The sequence below is a fragment of the Bidens hawaiensis genome, unplaced genomic scaffold, assembly GCF_021521415.1.
Source record: "Bidens hawaiensis isolate Kalapana, Puna unplaced genomic scaffold, B.hawaiensis_p1.1 tig00037807_1, whole genome shotgun sequence".
NCBI lineage: Eukaryota > Viridiplantae > Streptophyta > Magnoliopsida > Asterales > Asteraceae > Bidens > Bidens hawaiensis.
The window spans coordinates 160,877-177,729 of NW_027505507.1; the positions used below are offsets into that span (position 1 = coordinate 160,877).

General features: G+C 35.6%; 1 protein-coding gene across 1 annotated transcript in view; it reads right to left on the reverse strand.

Moving 5' to 3' along the window:
- Positions 1-6,301: 6,301 nt before the first annotated feature.
- LOC143613621 (uncharacterized) overlaps positions 6,302-16,853 on the reverse strand; it is a 32,284-nt gene continuing 21,732 nt past the window's right edge. The window contains 23 exon segments of the mRNA XM_077087284.1: positions 6,302-6,989; positions 7,085-7,193; positions 8,015-8,067; positions 8,147-8,362; positions 8,449-8,733; positions 8,828-8,986; positions 9,704-10,063; positions 10,157-10,378; positions 10,477-10,603; positions 10,733-10,869; positions 10,955-11,132; positions 11,216-11,734; positions 11,812-11,993; positions 12,092-12,247; positions 12,331-12,429; positions 12,512-12,860; positions 12,931-13,004; positions 13,086-14,054; positions 14,145-14,254; positions 14,543-14,585; positions 14,891-15,079; positions 15,514-15,780; positions 15,883-16,045. Of these exon segments, the coding sequence (XP_076943399.1) occupies positions 6,645-6,989; positions 7,085-7,193; positions 8,015-8,067; positions 8,147-8,362; positions 8,449-8,733; positions 8,828-8,986; positions 9,704-10,063; positions 10,157-10,378; positions 10,477-10,603; positions 10,733-10,869; positions 10,955-11,132; positions 11,216-11,734; positions 11,812-11,993; positions 12,092-12,247; positions 12,331-12,429; positions 12,512-12,860; positions 12,931-13,004; positions 13,086-14,054; positions 14,145-14,254; positions 14,543-14,585; positions 14,891-15,079; positions 15,514-15,780; positions 15,883-16,045 (5,311 nt within the window). The 3' untranslated portion in view covers positions 6,302-6,644.

The window sequence follows — 16,853 nt, forward strand, 5'->3', positions numbered from 1 at the left end:
CGATAAATTGACTTTGTATATCATTATATTCTTCATATGGTATCTATCAGACATAAAATGATACGTTACAAAAAGTATTAGTTTTTTTACTTTTTAATGACCTCAAAATATAAGGTTATAAGTCATAGGTTAGTTTTAAAAGTTGATGTTGGACTGATGTTGATTAAAATATTAACTAGAAAATTGGTAATTGCAATGAAATTAAGCAACATGTGAAAATACAATATGATAACCGTGCTATAAAAGCCGAAATCATATCCGGAAATAATATTGGAACTCACAATTTTAATTATTTTTTTTAAATCCTACACCTTTATATAAAAGTACTAATTTTAAATAATGAAATTTTCACTTAATTTTTGTATGGAATGAAGATTAACAAAAGCGAAGGTCAATCATTGTAGATTGTTGGTTTGTTTTTTAGACAATTTGTTTTAACTCATGACCAGTTATTTGTTGCATTATCTAAAGTTAAAATCAGAAACAATGTGAAACTATTAAGTTTTGAAAAACAAGTTACAAATAAAACTACAAATATTGTGTATCAAGAAATATTTATAAATTTATAAATTTTCTATTTTCATATTGTATAGTGTGTAATTTATTATACCATATAATATATCTTTATATCTATTGAATATATTTTTTTGTATCTCACATTATGTTATTGTTTAAATAAATTTATTTATTTTAACCCGTGTACTACACGGGTAACTAACCTAGTATTTATATATTTGTTCGTATATAATTATATATAAAATAAGTTAAAAATATTCGAGCCGAACCGAACCGAGCATACCTTTGCTCGTTGCTTGGCTCGTTTACAAACTGAACCGAGCAGAGCGGCTCGTTTTCAATCGAGCAAAAATACAAGCGAGCATTTTCCAAGTAATTTTCGAGCGAGCGGTAAACGAGTTTAAGCGACGAATGTTTTGGACGGCCCTAATTTGAAACATGTGGTGTGAACTGAAGTCATAGGTTATTCCATCCCTTTTACACATTTCTTATTAACAGCTGGTAATGTTCTTGTCATTCCTACGTGGACTTGTGTTGTCATTTTTGTGTTTGGTTGGTGGTTATTAACACCACCTTATCTTCTTTTCATCTAGGATCTACACCACACAAAACATGTCACCATAGTATGCATGTGTTTATATATATATATATATATATATCTATATATATATATATCTAAGACTATATATTATATATGTTAATATGTATATAATATATAATACATATATTATTGATCCAAGCCTGTATAAATTAATTACTTTTACCCAATGAAGATGAAAGTAGATTTATATAATATGTATGATACAAGTTTTATGATATTGTATAATTTTAATTTGCATTAATAAATAACGAATGGCCAGCATTTGAAATATTACGTGGAAAGTATAATTTATTTTCAAAATTTGTTACATTTTGGTCACATCATTTGTTGTCTTTTGGAGAAACATGACACTTTTCCGAATAATGATAAAATAAATTCTCACATGGTGGGCAGTCGTCTGCCATGCACCATTCGTTCTAAATGACTCAGATCCACATATTATAGGCTAGAGTTTATTTGTGGCTTTCAATTGGAACAAAACTTAGGTGTCCCTTTTGACATATGTGTATAATTGAGAGGCGCGTTTTGTAAAGATTACTACGCTTTTCACTTGCCCCATTCAAAGTTCAAACGACCGATGTTTGTAGGTTGTTGGTTAAGCCGTTCAATGATAAGACGTGGACTGGGACTCCCAAATGCCTAAAGTTAAGGACAAGATTATATAATGGTCATCGCAAGTAAAAGAAACGAAATTCACAAAGGATCAACGTCTTTTAAAATAGGTGACATAAGATTATGTATGTATCCTATGTAAAGCAACGAAATCCACAAAGAACCAACATCTTTATCTTTATAATAGGTGACACGCTTTGATCCCTGTCTCAATTAATATGATACATTTGTAAGATGGTGTATTTGTGTATTGATATATGTATTTATATTGAATAGCATAAGAATCACTTTAGATCAAAGTATTTTGATGACAATTTTCACAACTTTAATAAGATCTACTAAAAATGAAAACAAGAACAAGTATGGAACTTACGTTCCTAACGCGATTCTAGAAAAGACCAAGATTTACATTTTTTGTGTTTTTTTTTTCGCGCGGGGGGGGGGGGGGGGGGGAGGGGTTGACATTAATAAAGAAGTGCTTGAAGTAAGCTAGATGAAGCTATATTGTGTCGACAAGAGTTTTGTTAGGGATTGAGAAACCATCTTTTGTTTACGAGAGATCTATGAAATAAGGTTAGAACCAAAACAGATAGTAAACGCCCATGTAGACTAACAAATATCCGATAGTCAACTCCATCACTAAATGTGCAGTTCATTAACTGTCACATCTGGTTTCATGGGCCTAAGCATGTGACCAATAATGAATATGTTTTATAAATATATCAGAGTTACAAGTTGTTTTAGCTGAAGACTTTTGTTGAAGATATAATATTTATTTATTAATACTTTTCAAATATTAAATGAGTATTTGAAAAATGTTCAAACAAATTATAATTATTTTAGTAACTTAAAATTGAGCCATCTTCTTGTAGCGAACATCTATCTTCATAATCAACCTTAACTCATTGCTATTATTGCTTAACTTGCTTCCTGAAATTTGGGGAAAAATACGTCAGCTATATGCTGGTGAACACGTTGACTCGAAAATATTTTTGTATGAACCTAGTTATTCCCTCGGGTGTCTTTGAACCGACTCGTCATGGCATAGGAAATAACCAAGTTAAATCATTTATATAAACCTTTAGTTCATACTCGAGACAATTAGCGGTCATCTAGACCGGCGTACCAATTATATCACACTAGTCAAGCCCTCACAACTCTATAGACGGGCTCAATGAGACGGGAACTTGTATCACGTGTGGCGAGGCATGCCTACCCTTTGCCCACATATGTAAGGATCCAAACATAAGTATAACTAGCCTTATGCCAACAAATACTAAATTTTTAGGAATTTGTAATCCCATGCAAACTTTTGTATCAATGAATCGTTTAAATAGTTTGTAAAGTATAAGTGTATTCATATTTGTTATGATTAGTGCAATTCACTGATTTATGCTTTAGTGTTACCTCAGACCTATAGTACGAGAATAACCTTTTGTAATTAACTAGATCAACGATCTAGCTTCATACCTTTAGTCTGTTTGCATAGTTTTAACCTTGTCAAATCATTTGTTTGTATAAAATATTCAGACATTTAGTTCCTTTGTTTATTTACCAATTATGTGCTACGTTTCTCATTGAAAAAGAAACGTCTATGTTAGATTTTTTCATTATGAATAAATATCAAATCGACTATCCCCCTTGTATGTAAAAACTCATGCTTCTTAATCATAAAGAAACAATATTTTGACCATAACTTTTGTATATGTAAAGCTTATGTAAATGTAAATTTGATAAAGGTTTGGGCTATAACCCGACTAGGGTCTAAGGAATATAATATAATTAAATAATAACTTAAGCGGAGCCCCTACCTTACACGGGCATTTGGAGTTAAATGCCTAAGTTTAAACGAGCAGCACTTCTACTCTATGTTGCGTACTAGAGCTTAAACCGTCGGAACTTCAGGGCTTGGCACGCACTACGAGTCTCTGCATGCAAATTGAACTAAAGTGTGTGTGTGGAATGTGTGTTTGGTGTGATTGAGGGAGGTGCCGTGATTCCCCGTTTATAGGTTGATTTTGGGAGCCATCGCGTATTGCGACACCCCGTTTATCAAGTCATTGCTTAGCGCAACGACTCAGCTTCTCTGGAAGGCGCCACGTGGCTTGATGACTCGTCACGTGTCGACATGTGGCTCAAAATGTGTCACATTTCCGTGGAGGCTACACCACGTAGCGCGACATCGCCAAAATATCGGGTTTTGTGAAACCTCATCGCGTATCGCAATGGGCTTCTCTCTTCCAAAACTCAATTTTTCATTTTTGGTTCTTCTACTTTAACAAAAATTCTAAGGCGGCTCTCAAGTGGCTTGTGATGATGTGAATTGCAAAGTGCGCTACAATGCATCCATCACCTTTCATTGTGCCCGTGCGTGTCGAGTGCTACGCACCCTTGCTAAGGCCACAAAATATCTTGTCATACAAGAATATTATTTTGTGATCCATTCTCCTTATAAGTAGTTTATAAGTTTCTTCTTTTATCAATGTAAGATAAATTCATTTTCTTTTTAAACTAATGTGGGATAACTTCACTTTATTCTTTCTTCGATGTGGAACAACTTTTAATTTCTTATTACACCAATGTGGGATAAATCCACTTCCTTATTTCATCTTCTCCATCATATATTTTGAGAATATTTTGGGTCCCCCTTTTTACTAAGTTGTCAAATCTGGACTGATTATTACCATTAATCACCTAGTTGCCATTAACAACCATTTTTTGCCGGTGCACAGTTGTTGCTAATGATCATTTTGCTACCACTGGACTAAGTTCCTCATGGTCCAACGGTTTCACCCCCTAATATCAGAACTCGTATTGATGTGTGTTATGATTTCTCATTTGGATTTCAAGTATATCCGATTCCCAAGATAAAACTGACAACACTAAAATCACCAACACAGTACAAATAATCCAGAATCCAAGTAATAAAACATTACTAATAATGCTTGCTAACACATCTTATACAATGCTCCCATAGTCCCATGTTAAGGAAATTCATAGAAAATAGGTACCAAATTAATTAATGGTGAAGATCTTTTGACACTTTTGCTGACAAAGACTGGATTTCATTTCTTAATTTTGTTAAACGCTTCCAAAAAGTTTGAATTGATAACAAATGGTCCCCTAAACCGACTTTGCTTTTTGAACTTGTGGTTATGTCAAGTAGGAGACGTAAACACACTCCATTCCATACAACAAATAGTTATCGTGTGATAAAATCTGATTGCTAACAAATTATATACACTGTAACGTTCGGAATAATAACCAAGGAAATATGATTTTATTTTTAAGAAAAATTGGTTTTAAATAATCTCAACTATGCGCTATTGACAATTAACAGTCCCAACTTCACACTTGGCTGGTGACAGTCTCACCTAAAGGTGTATTTGTTGATAACGGACCGAGACTAACGGATTACTAACTCCGTTAGTCTGATGATGATAGCTTTTGGTCGTAGAATGATGTACTTTGTTTTTGTTTTATATTTATGTTAATGCTTACTACACTTTGTTGTGGATTACCTATCATCTATACACCTCAGCCTAATAAGCATCAACATATTCACATAAGGTCATAGGAACATCAAATACGAAAATGGCAAAGAATGTGTTTTACATCGACCTAAAGCCGATTAATATAGTTGGTAGAAACTAAGACAGCCTTACTCATGATATAGGATAGATCCGGTCGCTTGAGCCTAGAGTGTTGCAATGCCCCAACCATACTCCGATATAGTAAGAGGTCATCTATGGAATCTTAAAGTGATAGTAAGAAAATGAATTGACAAAGGCTTAAACTAATGTGCTTTATTACATATTAAATCAATAAGATATCATTATTACATTAAATGAAGACCTTTATCTGCAAATATAGCTATCATTATTCATAGTAACATGAGATGTTCAACTAAATGCAACCTAGATCTTGATTCATTCTTTGAATCAAACTTCAAAATTTTTAAATTCGAATATTCGATTCGTGGAACAGCTTATACAAAACACAAATATATTATGCTGATGCTAAAATGCATTATTGATTAATAAAGTTGGATGAAAACAAACCAAAATATCTGGAGTACTTTGTAACTATTTGAATAAGAAAAGGTCAAAACTCATTTAAAGAAGCGAAATATCATCTACATGTAGATATTTGTATGCGAGAGTCACTCTCACTGACCAACATTACTCTTTCTTGCAAGCATAAGATTTCGATTTCGATTTGAATATGAACCTTAAGTTTTTACTTTTTATATATTTATATATAATAATCAAGCAAAGATCTTGTTGGTTTTCACAAAATCGAGTTTTCTATGTTGTCACTAAGGCTGTAATTAGATGTTAAAAAAAAACAAGTTCCAGAACCAAAACCGGTATTGAAAGCGGTTTGGTAGAAACCAGTTAGAAACTAGCCCAACCCGTAAGGGTTAAGATCTGACTCTAAACCTATACATTGAAACCGGTTCCTGCCCTGTGCACCACTAAGTCCTGGCCCATTGGCCTCCTTAACCGGTAAACCCAATCAATTGACCTTTTTAACCCATTTCCAAATTCCAACCCAACCAGCTTTGACTTATTTTGACCCAGCCCGTAACCGGTTTGCAGAAAAAGCCAAAAATGTGCACCTCTGACTGTAGTTGACGACACGTTTTACAGGGCTCGAGTATGGCCCGACTACTCTAGGTTAAACTCTAGCTTGCTCGTGCTTTTAGAGATGTAAAAACATATTCTTGTTGCATGTTAAAACCAATATCTACACACCATTTGCAGCTCTGTTCTAAACTTATTCCCTTCATTAAACACTCACCTCACTCCTATACCAAAACCAAAAACCCCAAAACAGCACCAAAAGTTTTTGTACATGCTTCAAAAAACGACAGTTTTTTTTCTAAACATAAACAGTAACATCAATAACCTACTTATGATGATGATGATGTTGAAGCTTCTGATGATCGATCAACAACTCTCATAGGCTTCCATCCTGCTTCTTCTTTAGGCTGACGCAATGCTACGAAATGAAGAGCCGGACTACGTACCTGATAAATGCAACATGTCCACGGGTACGAGTCAGGTGCAGACCATATTTGTTGTTCTTCGAATGTGGTTTCTTCAGCAATTGATTCAGCCATGCAGTACGCAGCATCGGGTTCCGGCTCATTAAAACCGGATACAGCCACACAACCACCAGAGACATAACCCTCGGGTGCGCGCGGTCTCCAAATTGATACTGGGCTCGTGTAATCCTCAGCACAGTTTCTCCAAACCTGCATCATAAAAAGAGGATAAACAGAGTCTATAAAACAGCATCAAACTTTCTTTTGCAAGAGTTTGTGAAAACTGAAAAGTTATAAGTACTAACCAAATCATAGCCCACTGGAAGTGCAAAGAGTCTATATGTGTTTTGATACACTGCGGCAACATTTGGAGGATGTATTCCAATACGCGCTATATCACCAACTGATATATAGCTGAAAATGCATTTGTATGTGATTAGTTTATATATATAGCAGCATCTTAACAAAGATATTCTGAAACTTCAAACCTATAAAGAATCTAAGAGAATCCTATTAAGAAAAGTTTATTGGCCAAAAGAACAAAACTTATGTTTTCCCAAAAGCAGCTTCTTGAATTTCAACATCTTATTGTTCAAATGAAAACATCACCTAAAATATGTTACATTTAGAACAAGCTATAAATGAAAACAGTAGAGGCATGCATGCGTTTTTGGCTCAAACCGGAACCAAAAAACAGATGTTCAATTTTTCAGTTTTCGAAAACTGTTCGGTTTCGTTTTTTTCAGTTTTTGGTGTGAGTTCGGTTCGGTTTACCGATTGGGCTTGAAACTTTTGGGCTGAAAAAACTGGCCAAACATAATGAATTTGGCCGTAAAATTTTAGGCTTAAATCTATTGTTAATTATTAATGGGGCATTTACATATTTATGATACATTCGGCCTAAAATACTTGGATTACACTACTTATTATATTTCTATAAATAACTTAAAAGTTCAAAATCATAATATATTAAATCTATGAATTCAGTTTGGTTTTGGTTGTTTCAATTTTAGTTACATGAAAACTGAAACTGAACAGACAGTTTGGTTTTTATGGAAACATAAATCCAACTGTCGGTTTTTTTTTTGTGGGTTTGGTTATTTTGGTTACGAATGAGTTTTTTCGGTTTCATGCACACCCCTACAAAACAGTAGTTGACCAAATTTATTTTATGACATTTCTTTTATTAAATTTTAATTTGTGCCAACAGACTAAAACTGTTCTTAGAAAGATACCCGTCTGGGCAGATTGGGCGCCAGATACTGCAGATGATTGTATCTTCAACAACCTGACAACAAAGGGGATTGAGTGATTAATATGTGACAACTTGGCAAACAAACTGAAATTAGAATGGTTGAGATGGTTACAGTATTTTTGGATAATGTGTGACGGCTTTTCAATTCTTGTTCACTGGTCCAGACTTTTGTAAAGTTGATTGCGTGTTTAACAAAACTTCCTGTATCGGAAGAGAACCTAGGGGACAAGAAATCTCTCGACTTTATGATGGATTTGTTTTGGTTACGTGAATTCCTCCAATCGCTCTCGTTCCAAGCAAATGACACATGTTTCTGACTAGAAGGGACCTGCACATAAAGGCCAATATGGGTCCTACTTATATTATACTTGAATCAAGAATGCTACATTACCACATATGATTTTATCTATTTACCTTGAGTGTTAGGCTTTTTAAGCTAGACTGATAGGATCTCCACATTTTACGCACTGCTAAACATATTTTAACAGCTTGTGGCTCACTTCCATCAGATTCTTCTTCAGTGCTACATTTGATGACTCTAACAAAGCTTTCTGATTTTTTGAATTTTATGAGATGGAGGATTAGATGAGACGGTTTTGGATTACCAGCTTTTGCTAACTCAAGTGCCATGAGATCTTCCCATGGCACATCCCACATGATTTTACATGGTTTTTTATCCATCTTTTCAGGAGCCAAACACTGTCCGTGCAGAATACAAGTTTTATAAAGTTTATTGTGATTTAGATATGAAAAACAAGCAATTGAATTTAGATTAATTAACACTTAAAAGTACCTGAAGCAACATGACTCGTTTACTAGTTACCAAAACAATCCTGTGATATGGAACAATGAAATGGTCTTCATATAGATCAGACCATGCAAACTTTGATGGCTCCTTGAATATGTCAGTGCATCCAAACCGCCGACTGGCTTCTGCGAGATACAGTATCATCTGTAAAGGAAAATATAAATAAATTATTATTTTTTTATGGAAACATATATGTACAGTCTGAAATTGTTAAAAGAAAGGAACCTATTGCCATGTTCATGTTCGTTCATTTAACTTAGCTGAACGAAAGGTTTATATTCACGAATGGTTCACGAATGTAATCAAACGATCATAACTGATGTTACTGAACATAGATGAACGTACATAAATGAGGTAAAAAAACCAATCAAAAGTAAATGTGAACAACAATGTGTTGTGCCTAAATTTATTAAAACTGGACTAAATTGTAATGAGCCTAAAAAATTTAAATAAATATACTAACAAACGCAAACAAACAAAGGTAAACTGACGAACACAAATGGACGACGTAAACGAACATTCGCCAACATAAATGAACGAACGAGACACGTGTTCAAAAAATATTGTTCATGTTCATTAGTTTTTTAAATAAGAACGGTTCATTGAACGCTCGGTTCGTTTACAGGCCTAGGGATTAGGACTCAGTGGGGCCAAAAATAGAAGTAATAACTTAGTCCACCAAATACTTATTAAGTTTTTATTATTTTTCTTGTTGACAGAATGCTGTTCGCAGGGGATAAACTTCATTGCTATTAACTATTAAGAATACAGCCTTTGTGGGAGGGAAGAAAATATTTATGATCTATAAATACGTAATCAAGTTAACTAGAAATATTTGAACTGTGGTTATAATAATAATACCTGTCCAACTGCCTCTGTTTCAGAATATTCTCTAAGGACATTGTCTGCACGAATGGCGCGTGGATTTCTTATCCTTTGTATGATAGTCTTGTTGTTAATAACCTCTAAGCACCTTGAAAAACTGGCACCGATTCCGTCGACAGTCAATGAGAAGAAATCCAGTGCACCACTAACTGGTTGTACCACAAATCCCAGGCAGGCCCGCCCAAGCCCATGAGCAAGCCCAATAAGCCCATTCTGTCTCGCACTTTCAACAGGTTTCCTCAATACACCAGACACCCCAAAAGCAACACCTTGAGCAAGAGCTTCCGTCCCTTGTAAGAATCCATCCCCTACCCCAGTTATCCTTCTTGACCATACCTGGGCCCATAAGTTATTAGCTAGAATATAGCTTCCAGAATACACCATGAAGAAGACTAAAACTATTGAGAAAACATAATGAAAAGGTCAAACCTGCTTTGACCGCAGTTGCGTAAACTGGCCATCTGTGGAAAGCTCGGCAAATCCTTTACTTAAAGAAGCCAGTGTGGAGCTTGTCATACCCAACACATCCACCGAAAATATTAAATGCAAAGGATTATGGATAAGATCTCTCCAGATGCGGTTACCAATGGCGGGAACAACTGAGCTTTTTCTCATGTATCTGTCTTTGTGCATTACTTTTCTCAGATGGATCTGGAGACAAAATATGCTTGTATTATGAATTAATGCTGGTAGCATGTTTTTATAATGCCACTAGAATATAGAGTGGTTCAATAGTTAAACTGACTAACCTGAAGTTTAAATGCATTACCAACTGCTGATAGTATGGGACTCCATACACCCAGAACTCCATGAGGCCTTTGAGCTGGTGCAGTCTCTAAAGATAACTTCAGTCGAACTTCGGAAACATCTATCAAGCTGTAAAAAAGGGAAGAAAAAAATATTGTGTTACCATTTGATTTGCTTAATTGATCAGTCTCTGTTCACTGAACATATTCAACAAACTAAAATCAAAAGGTTCAGTTGGACCCAAAAGTAGACTATTACTTTACACGAATCTCCGGATCAACTTGTGCCACACTTGAACTTTGAGGGATGCGATCAAGTTGAAGATTTCTGACAAACTCAACAGACGCCCAGATTATCGGTTCATGAATGTTCAATCTCCAAATTTTGTCAGTCACCTATAATATCAACACCAAAACATTATTATGCGTTGAACTAGTTTCCGCATACAGGAAAGTTTGAAGACAGCAAGAAGCACATTACCCGTATGTAGACGTATGGGTAGACCTGTATACCATCAGCGTTCTCATTGCTTATTGTAATAGTCATTTTGAAAACCGGGTGGTTCGTATCAGATGCTTCTTCAGGTGCCAAAAGTACAGGCATTAATGTCAAAGGAAGTTGGTTGTCAAGCTGCAAATGACCTAGTATAAGCTTAAACCTGCCATTATTAGACCAGCGAGCATAACTTGTCAATATATTTGTAACCAACAGATTATACTTTTTAAAGTCAAAAACACCAACCTGCTTGTGGTCCCACTATCATAGCCAGTTGAATAGGATAGAAAAACCCTTTCTAAGTAAAGATAAGATAGCTCTTTTGGCCTATGGTCTACAAGAGAAACCCCAACAACTCCCAACTCGACAATGAGTTCCAAAGGAGCTGCATTTTCCTGTTCTGTGGGTGCCATGTTGGCAGTCCTCCAGTTTTCAAAAGTTGCCAAAGATCTACTAAGTCCACCTGAATGTGATCCTGCTGATGTGTCATCCACAAACCTACCAACCTTGATATTACCCATTTCTACAACATGAAAGAGTAGCCCTGTTCCTTCACATTCTAAACAAGCTCCTGACTTGTCCATATTCAGTTTACATACTGAAACCTGATTACCACTGTGCACCTCAGTATCTATAAACTTCTCACCATAAGGGTTAAGCCATGAAAATCTAGTACTCGCACGAGGCTCTAATCGGATCCAAGCATCGTCACTGAAACCAGACTGGCGAATTCTTACTACTTTGCTAGTTGTCCGGTTTTCAATCCTGTTAAGACGCGATTTTCACAAATAAGATAAAAGTATGAAAATGTTTATAAATATATGAAGTTATAAATGCGGTACCTAATGGGGCCATCTTTTGGTCCACGACGAAATACAACAATGAAACGTGATCCCTCCTCGTAGCCTCGAATTTCGGTCCTTATAATATTTTGAGTGCCGTCTTCCTTTTTCAAAACAATAAATATGGTGTCCTCCCTCTCTATTTGAACAGGAAATGACCATTCTGTGCCTTCAACTCGGATCTACCAAAAAAGTCGATACAAAGAAAAGATTCAGTAGCATATTCAAAATGAGGAATAAATTGGATTTAGATGCACTTATGCATTCATTTAGTCTGTACCTGCAGTTTACTAGGTTCTTCAGTCTCACGATAAACAAAGGACACTCGTACGTCCGATGTTTTCAACAGTTTTGGCGGATCTTCACTGCTTAGCTTCACATCAATATCTTGACCAAGCCTGTTAGTAAACGTCATATATGGGAGCACAGTAATTACCTAGAGGACAATGAAAAGTAAGTTTTGGAGAAAGTTAAAGATAACAAAAAAGAAAAAATAATCTTTAAAGGACTGTCAGCAACCTTTGTTGGAACAGATTGATACGAGGTTGGTTTAGAAGATACAAAGAGCTGCATGCAGTTTTTGGATGCATCATAAGCAGATATGCCCAGTGAACCATCCTAAACAAGTGAAAGAAGTACTTGCATGAAAAGCCAGAAAAAAAAAACAAACCACTGGTAAGTGGAGAAGAAACATTAATACCATGTCACCAAGTGCAGAAAGATCTTTAACATCCCCAAAATGATCACTTCCGTTGTCACTAATAGATGCCGACATGCCCAACAATTTGAAATTCAGAGCTGAAGCAATAGTATATTCATCATGAAATTCCTCCTCGGTTATCTCCTCTAAAATCACTTCATCAATCTTTTTTGACTTGAAAGGGAGTAACACCTTAGGTTTTGTTTTCTTTGAGGAAATATCTACAAGCCTAAATGCAAGTGGCGGACATCTCGCAACTGTCAACCAATATGGAGTATATATTCTTAGAATCTTGGGTGCCAAAGGTCTTTCAACTTCAAAGTTCTGCTCAAGAACTACATGAACAACCCTGCGTATACCAACAACAAAGACAAATAATGAGGCAAAAGAAAAAAGAAGTTAGAAGAAAATGTTCAGACCTCCCAGAAACGGAGCTTCTTAAACCTAATGTTTTTGCCGGATCAATAGAAGCATGAGATATAAGCACAGCCTCCTACAAAAGATAACACGGTAAGGAAAGTTCAACAGTAATAAAAATCATTTCACTTGTAGAAAAAAAAATGTAATATCTCACATGTATTGGCAGCCACCCGTGTTGTGGTAGGAGTGAAAAATACAAAGGGTTCCTAATGTCAGCGTTCAGGATATTCACAGTTTCTCCTGGAGTAAATACACCTCTAGCGCATGCAAGAAAATGACCATTTGGTTGCATCTCGAGAACAGAATATTCAGATGTCAGAGGAAGATAGTTGGTAATGGATAAAGGAGATTTCACCACAATATTCCAATCCTGAATAGGGTCAGAAGAGATGTCCTTTGATAGTTCAGATGCTTGAATTGCCAAAGAAAACCACATTCCATGCAACCTATTTGATGATGTGCCACTTATCTCTGAGCAGTATATAAGTTCTTCAGACTCATTCAGACTTGAGACATTAATACCAGACGTTTGTTTGGGGATATCAACAACTTCTGACAGCATATGTCTATCCATAACAGAGCTCCATGAATATTCCTTGTCATCATTCAGAGCAGAAGGCCTAAACTGAAGAACATATCCAGAATTGACAAGTCCAAAAAGTGGAAGTGGAAGACTTTCACCAGGTTTCAATTCTCCAATGAAGATCTGGTCCTGTACATCATTTGACTTTATTTCATTACTTGGAGAATCCTTTCTTGCATCATCTATTGTATCCAAGTTCTCATTGTGAGCATCAAGATGGAGACTCAATTCAAGTACTAAATCCGTGTTGTTAGAAACTGAGACCAAAGACCTGATATTCACATATCTATTGCCATCCTCCACAATTTCTTCACTTGCAACAACAGCATTGCCTAACGGCCAGCAAGCAGCATGTGCAACATAATTTAGCCTCACTGTGGTCCAGGGGCCTTCTCTTGTAGGGCTAATTTGTATATAACCAGAATTTCTTTCCCCAATAAAGCCTTTTCCTGTGTTTAATGCTCCTGATCGTGGTGAGAGAAACACAGCACACTGTATTCTTCCATGTGTGGTTTTGGATTCTTTTACTTGAGTTGTTCTCTGAAATATCAAGAACAAATATACGGATTTAACTAGTATTCAGTCAAACTATGGAACAAGGTATTTAATAATTAGTGTCAAGAATCTCACAGTTGAGTCAACCGGTGACAACTCAAGCCACTTAAAACCATTCCCTGTAGAATTATCTAGGGTTCCTTGTAGCTCCTTCAAAGAAGAAGAAAAGTATCCAACAGGAACACCTATAAGAAAAATAAAGGTAAGCCTAAATGTGGTAATCAGAACATATGTACCCTTCATGTAATTTGCATTATTTAAATATTAGTGGCTTGTTTTTTAAAGCTGCACAATTCATTTAGTGCACAGTCAAGCAAACCAGATGTGCGCAATAGAACCACGGTACATCATACCAATGCTGCTAAAAGGATACCAATGGCAGGCAATCGTCAACTGCTAATCATATCTAAAATGCTCAAGACTAGTATGTAGATTAAAACCGAACAGGCATGACTCTTAGTTATATACATTACCTTTCCCCATGTCAGTTGCTAGAAACTCCACCATATAGTCATCCTGCATAAAAAAGAAAAGTGAACAGTCATTTGAAAGACAGTAATGCTAATTTGATTGCACCTGTAGAATCTTGATCATCTGTCTATAATGTCATATGATATGGCTCTGAGCCCAGAAACAAAGAAAGGAAAAAGAAACACAGTTTTTAAAGAAGATACAAATTTGGCTAACACCGGGGATGATGGATAATAATACAGCAGATGAATGAAATAAGAAACCATCATCTAAGGTTCTAGAGTAGGTTTAGTATCAGAGTTCAGTGAAAGATTAATTGGTCTTCAGTGTTTATTAGACCAATTACTAACCTGTGGATCTGCTTTGAAGAAGAATATTTCATTCCATGTAACCAAGTCAAGATTAGAGGATTCTTCACTATCTGAGCTTGCACCGCTTGTGCGTGCACTTTGTCGACCAAGAAGGGACAAACTTTGGCCAGGAGTTAGACAGACAGCAATGCCATATTGATGAGAACCCAGTCCTTCAACTCTAGGAAACTGCAAAGAAAAACATGTAAGATCATCACGGAAAGATAATAATATGTGAATCCTGAAATTCACATGAAGAATAATCAAACAAAAAGTGTGTTTACAACTCAATGAACAGTTTCCAAAAATGCACAAATACCACTACCAGTTTATAATAATCACTCGTACTGGAGGGCCATGAAATAGGGATTTTGTGTATCATTTATCTATGTTTGACAATTTGGTTTACATTCATATTTTCCTGATATTTGGTCAATGGCCCAAATATATACTGTGTTACACGGATTCATTTAGTGGAATGTAAACAGCTTTCATAATCATAACTAGTTTCATGTGTACTGAAAGGGAAGGATAGTTTCACGTCCCTATGTCAGACTGGCTAATGAAAACATTTGATACCTTGACTGAAAAAAAAATTCATTAAGATAAACAAAGGAACAAACCTGTGCCTGTGAAATGACTACTGTCACCATTGATCTGAGTTTCTTGAATAGATTTCCTTTCAAGTGAGAATCCAACATGTTCTTAGAAACTGGTACTTTCAAAGGCTTCTTTTCCCCAGATGGCATCTTGATTACATGTGGAAGTCCCCTGATTTCAGTAGCTCTAACATAGATATCCTGCCCAAGTTTATTTTGAGGGATAACAAAATAATTTTTGCTGTGATGAACATCAATGATTGGTGTTCCACCAGATGGAGATATTGCCTCCTGATAAAGAGAAACATATATTGAAAAGTCAGTTAATAATACAGGACTACCAGTACACACAAGATGAAAAATTAATAACCGGAAAGAGAACCAGAAAATTACCCTAACAGCAGAGGGTTCATGAACTTAGCTAAGATTATTCCAGCTGGCATAAGCTTGAATAAGCATATTAGCATTCGATAATGTTATATTAAGATTAAGTTCCCTTGTAGATGTCAGTCGTAACTGAGATGCAGCACTTGGGGCATTGGCATCATTCTGATACCTGTACATAGCAACCAACAAAAACTCATTGTATGTATAAAATTCTAGTATGTAGAGCTCATTTGTTGACTTTCAAGCGCTAAGCTAGAAACAAGGTATATGAGTTGACAAAAGTGATTTGAAACCATTGTAATGTACAGAAGTGAAGAGTCTTTCAATACGAGTAGAGAACTGCATAAACACTAGTACGTACGAGTGCTTAAGCATTATCACAGTTCACTACTTGAAATTACGTTAGTATAATGTGTGTAAATATGAAATCACTATTCAATTAATTTGGGACTATTTGATTCATTCGATAATAACTTAATCCAATCTGAAAAACAAAATATTAAAGGGTTACACTATCTGGGTCAATTTGGACCTAAATGCTCAAATCGTGAATCTTCACAGTGAACACATAGCTTAACTTCACCGTGTTTGACGGATAAAAAGTAACTTTGTTTCAATAATAAATATACCTATCTAACCATCTATCCATAATCTATAATAAATATAATATATATGTGTGTGTGTGTGTGTGTGTGCGTGCGTGTGTGTGTGTATGGTGGTAGCAAACCCTAAAATAGTTGCATGTTCAAGATGTGACAAAATGGGTGCGTCGGTGAGGATTGGTAAAACGCACAGCAGCACAGGTCAGGTTGACCAACCAACACCTCTTTTACATTTTAAGTTTTAAAATAATAAGCTATGATTATAAAAACTATTCTTTAAAGAAAAAAAACCAACCCAATTGAATAAAATGGTTTAGGTGTAAGCCAGGTTAAAAGCTAAAATTTCCCTTTAGTCATAGAAATCAAGCTTGACAA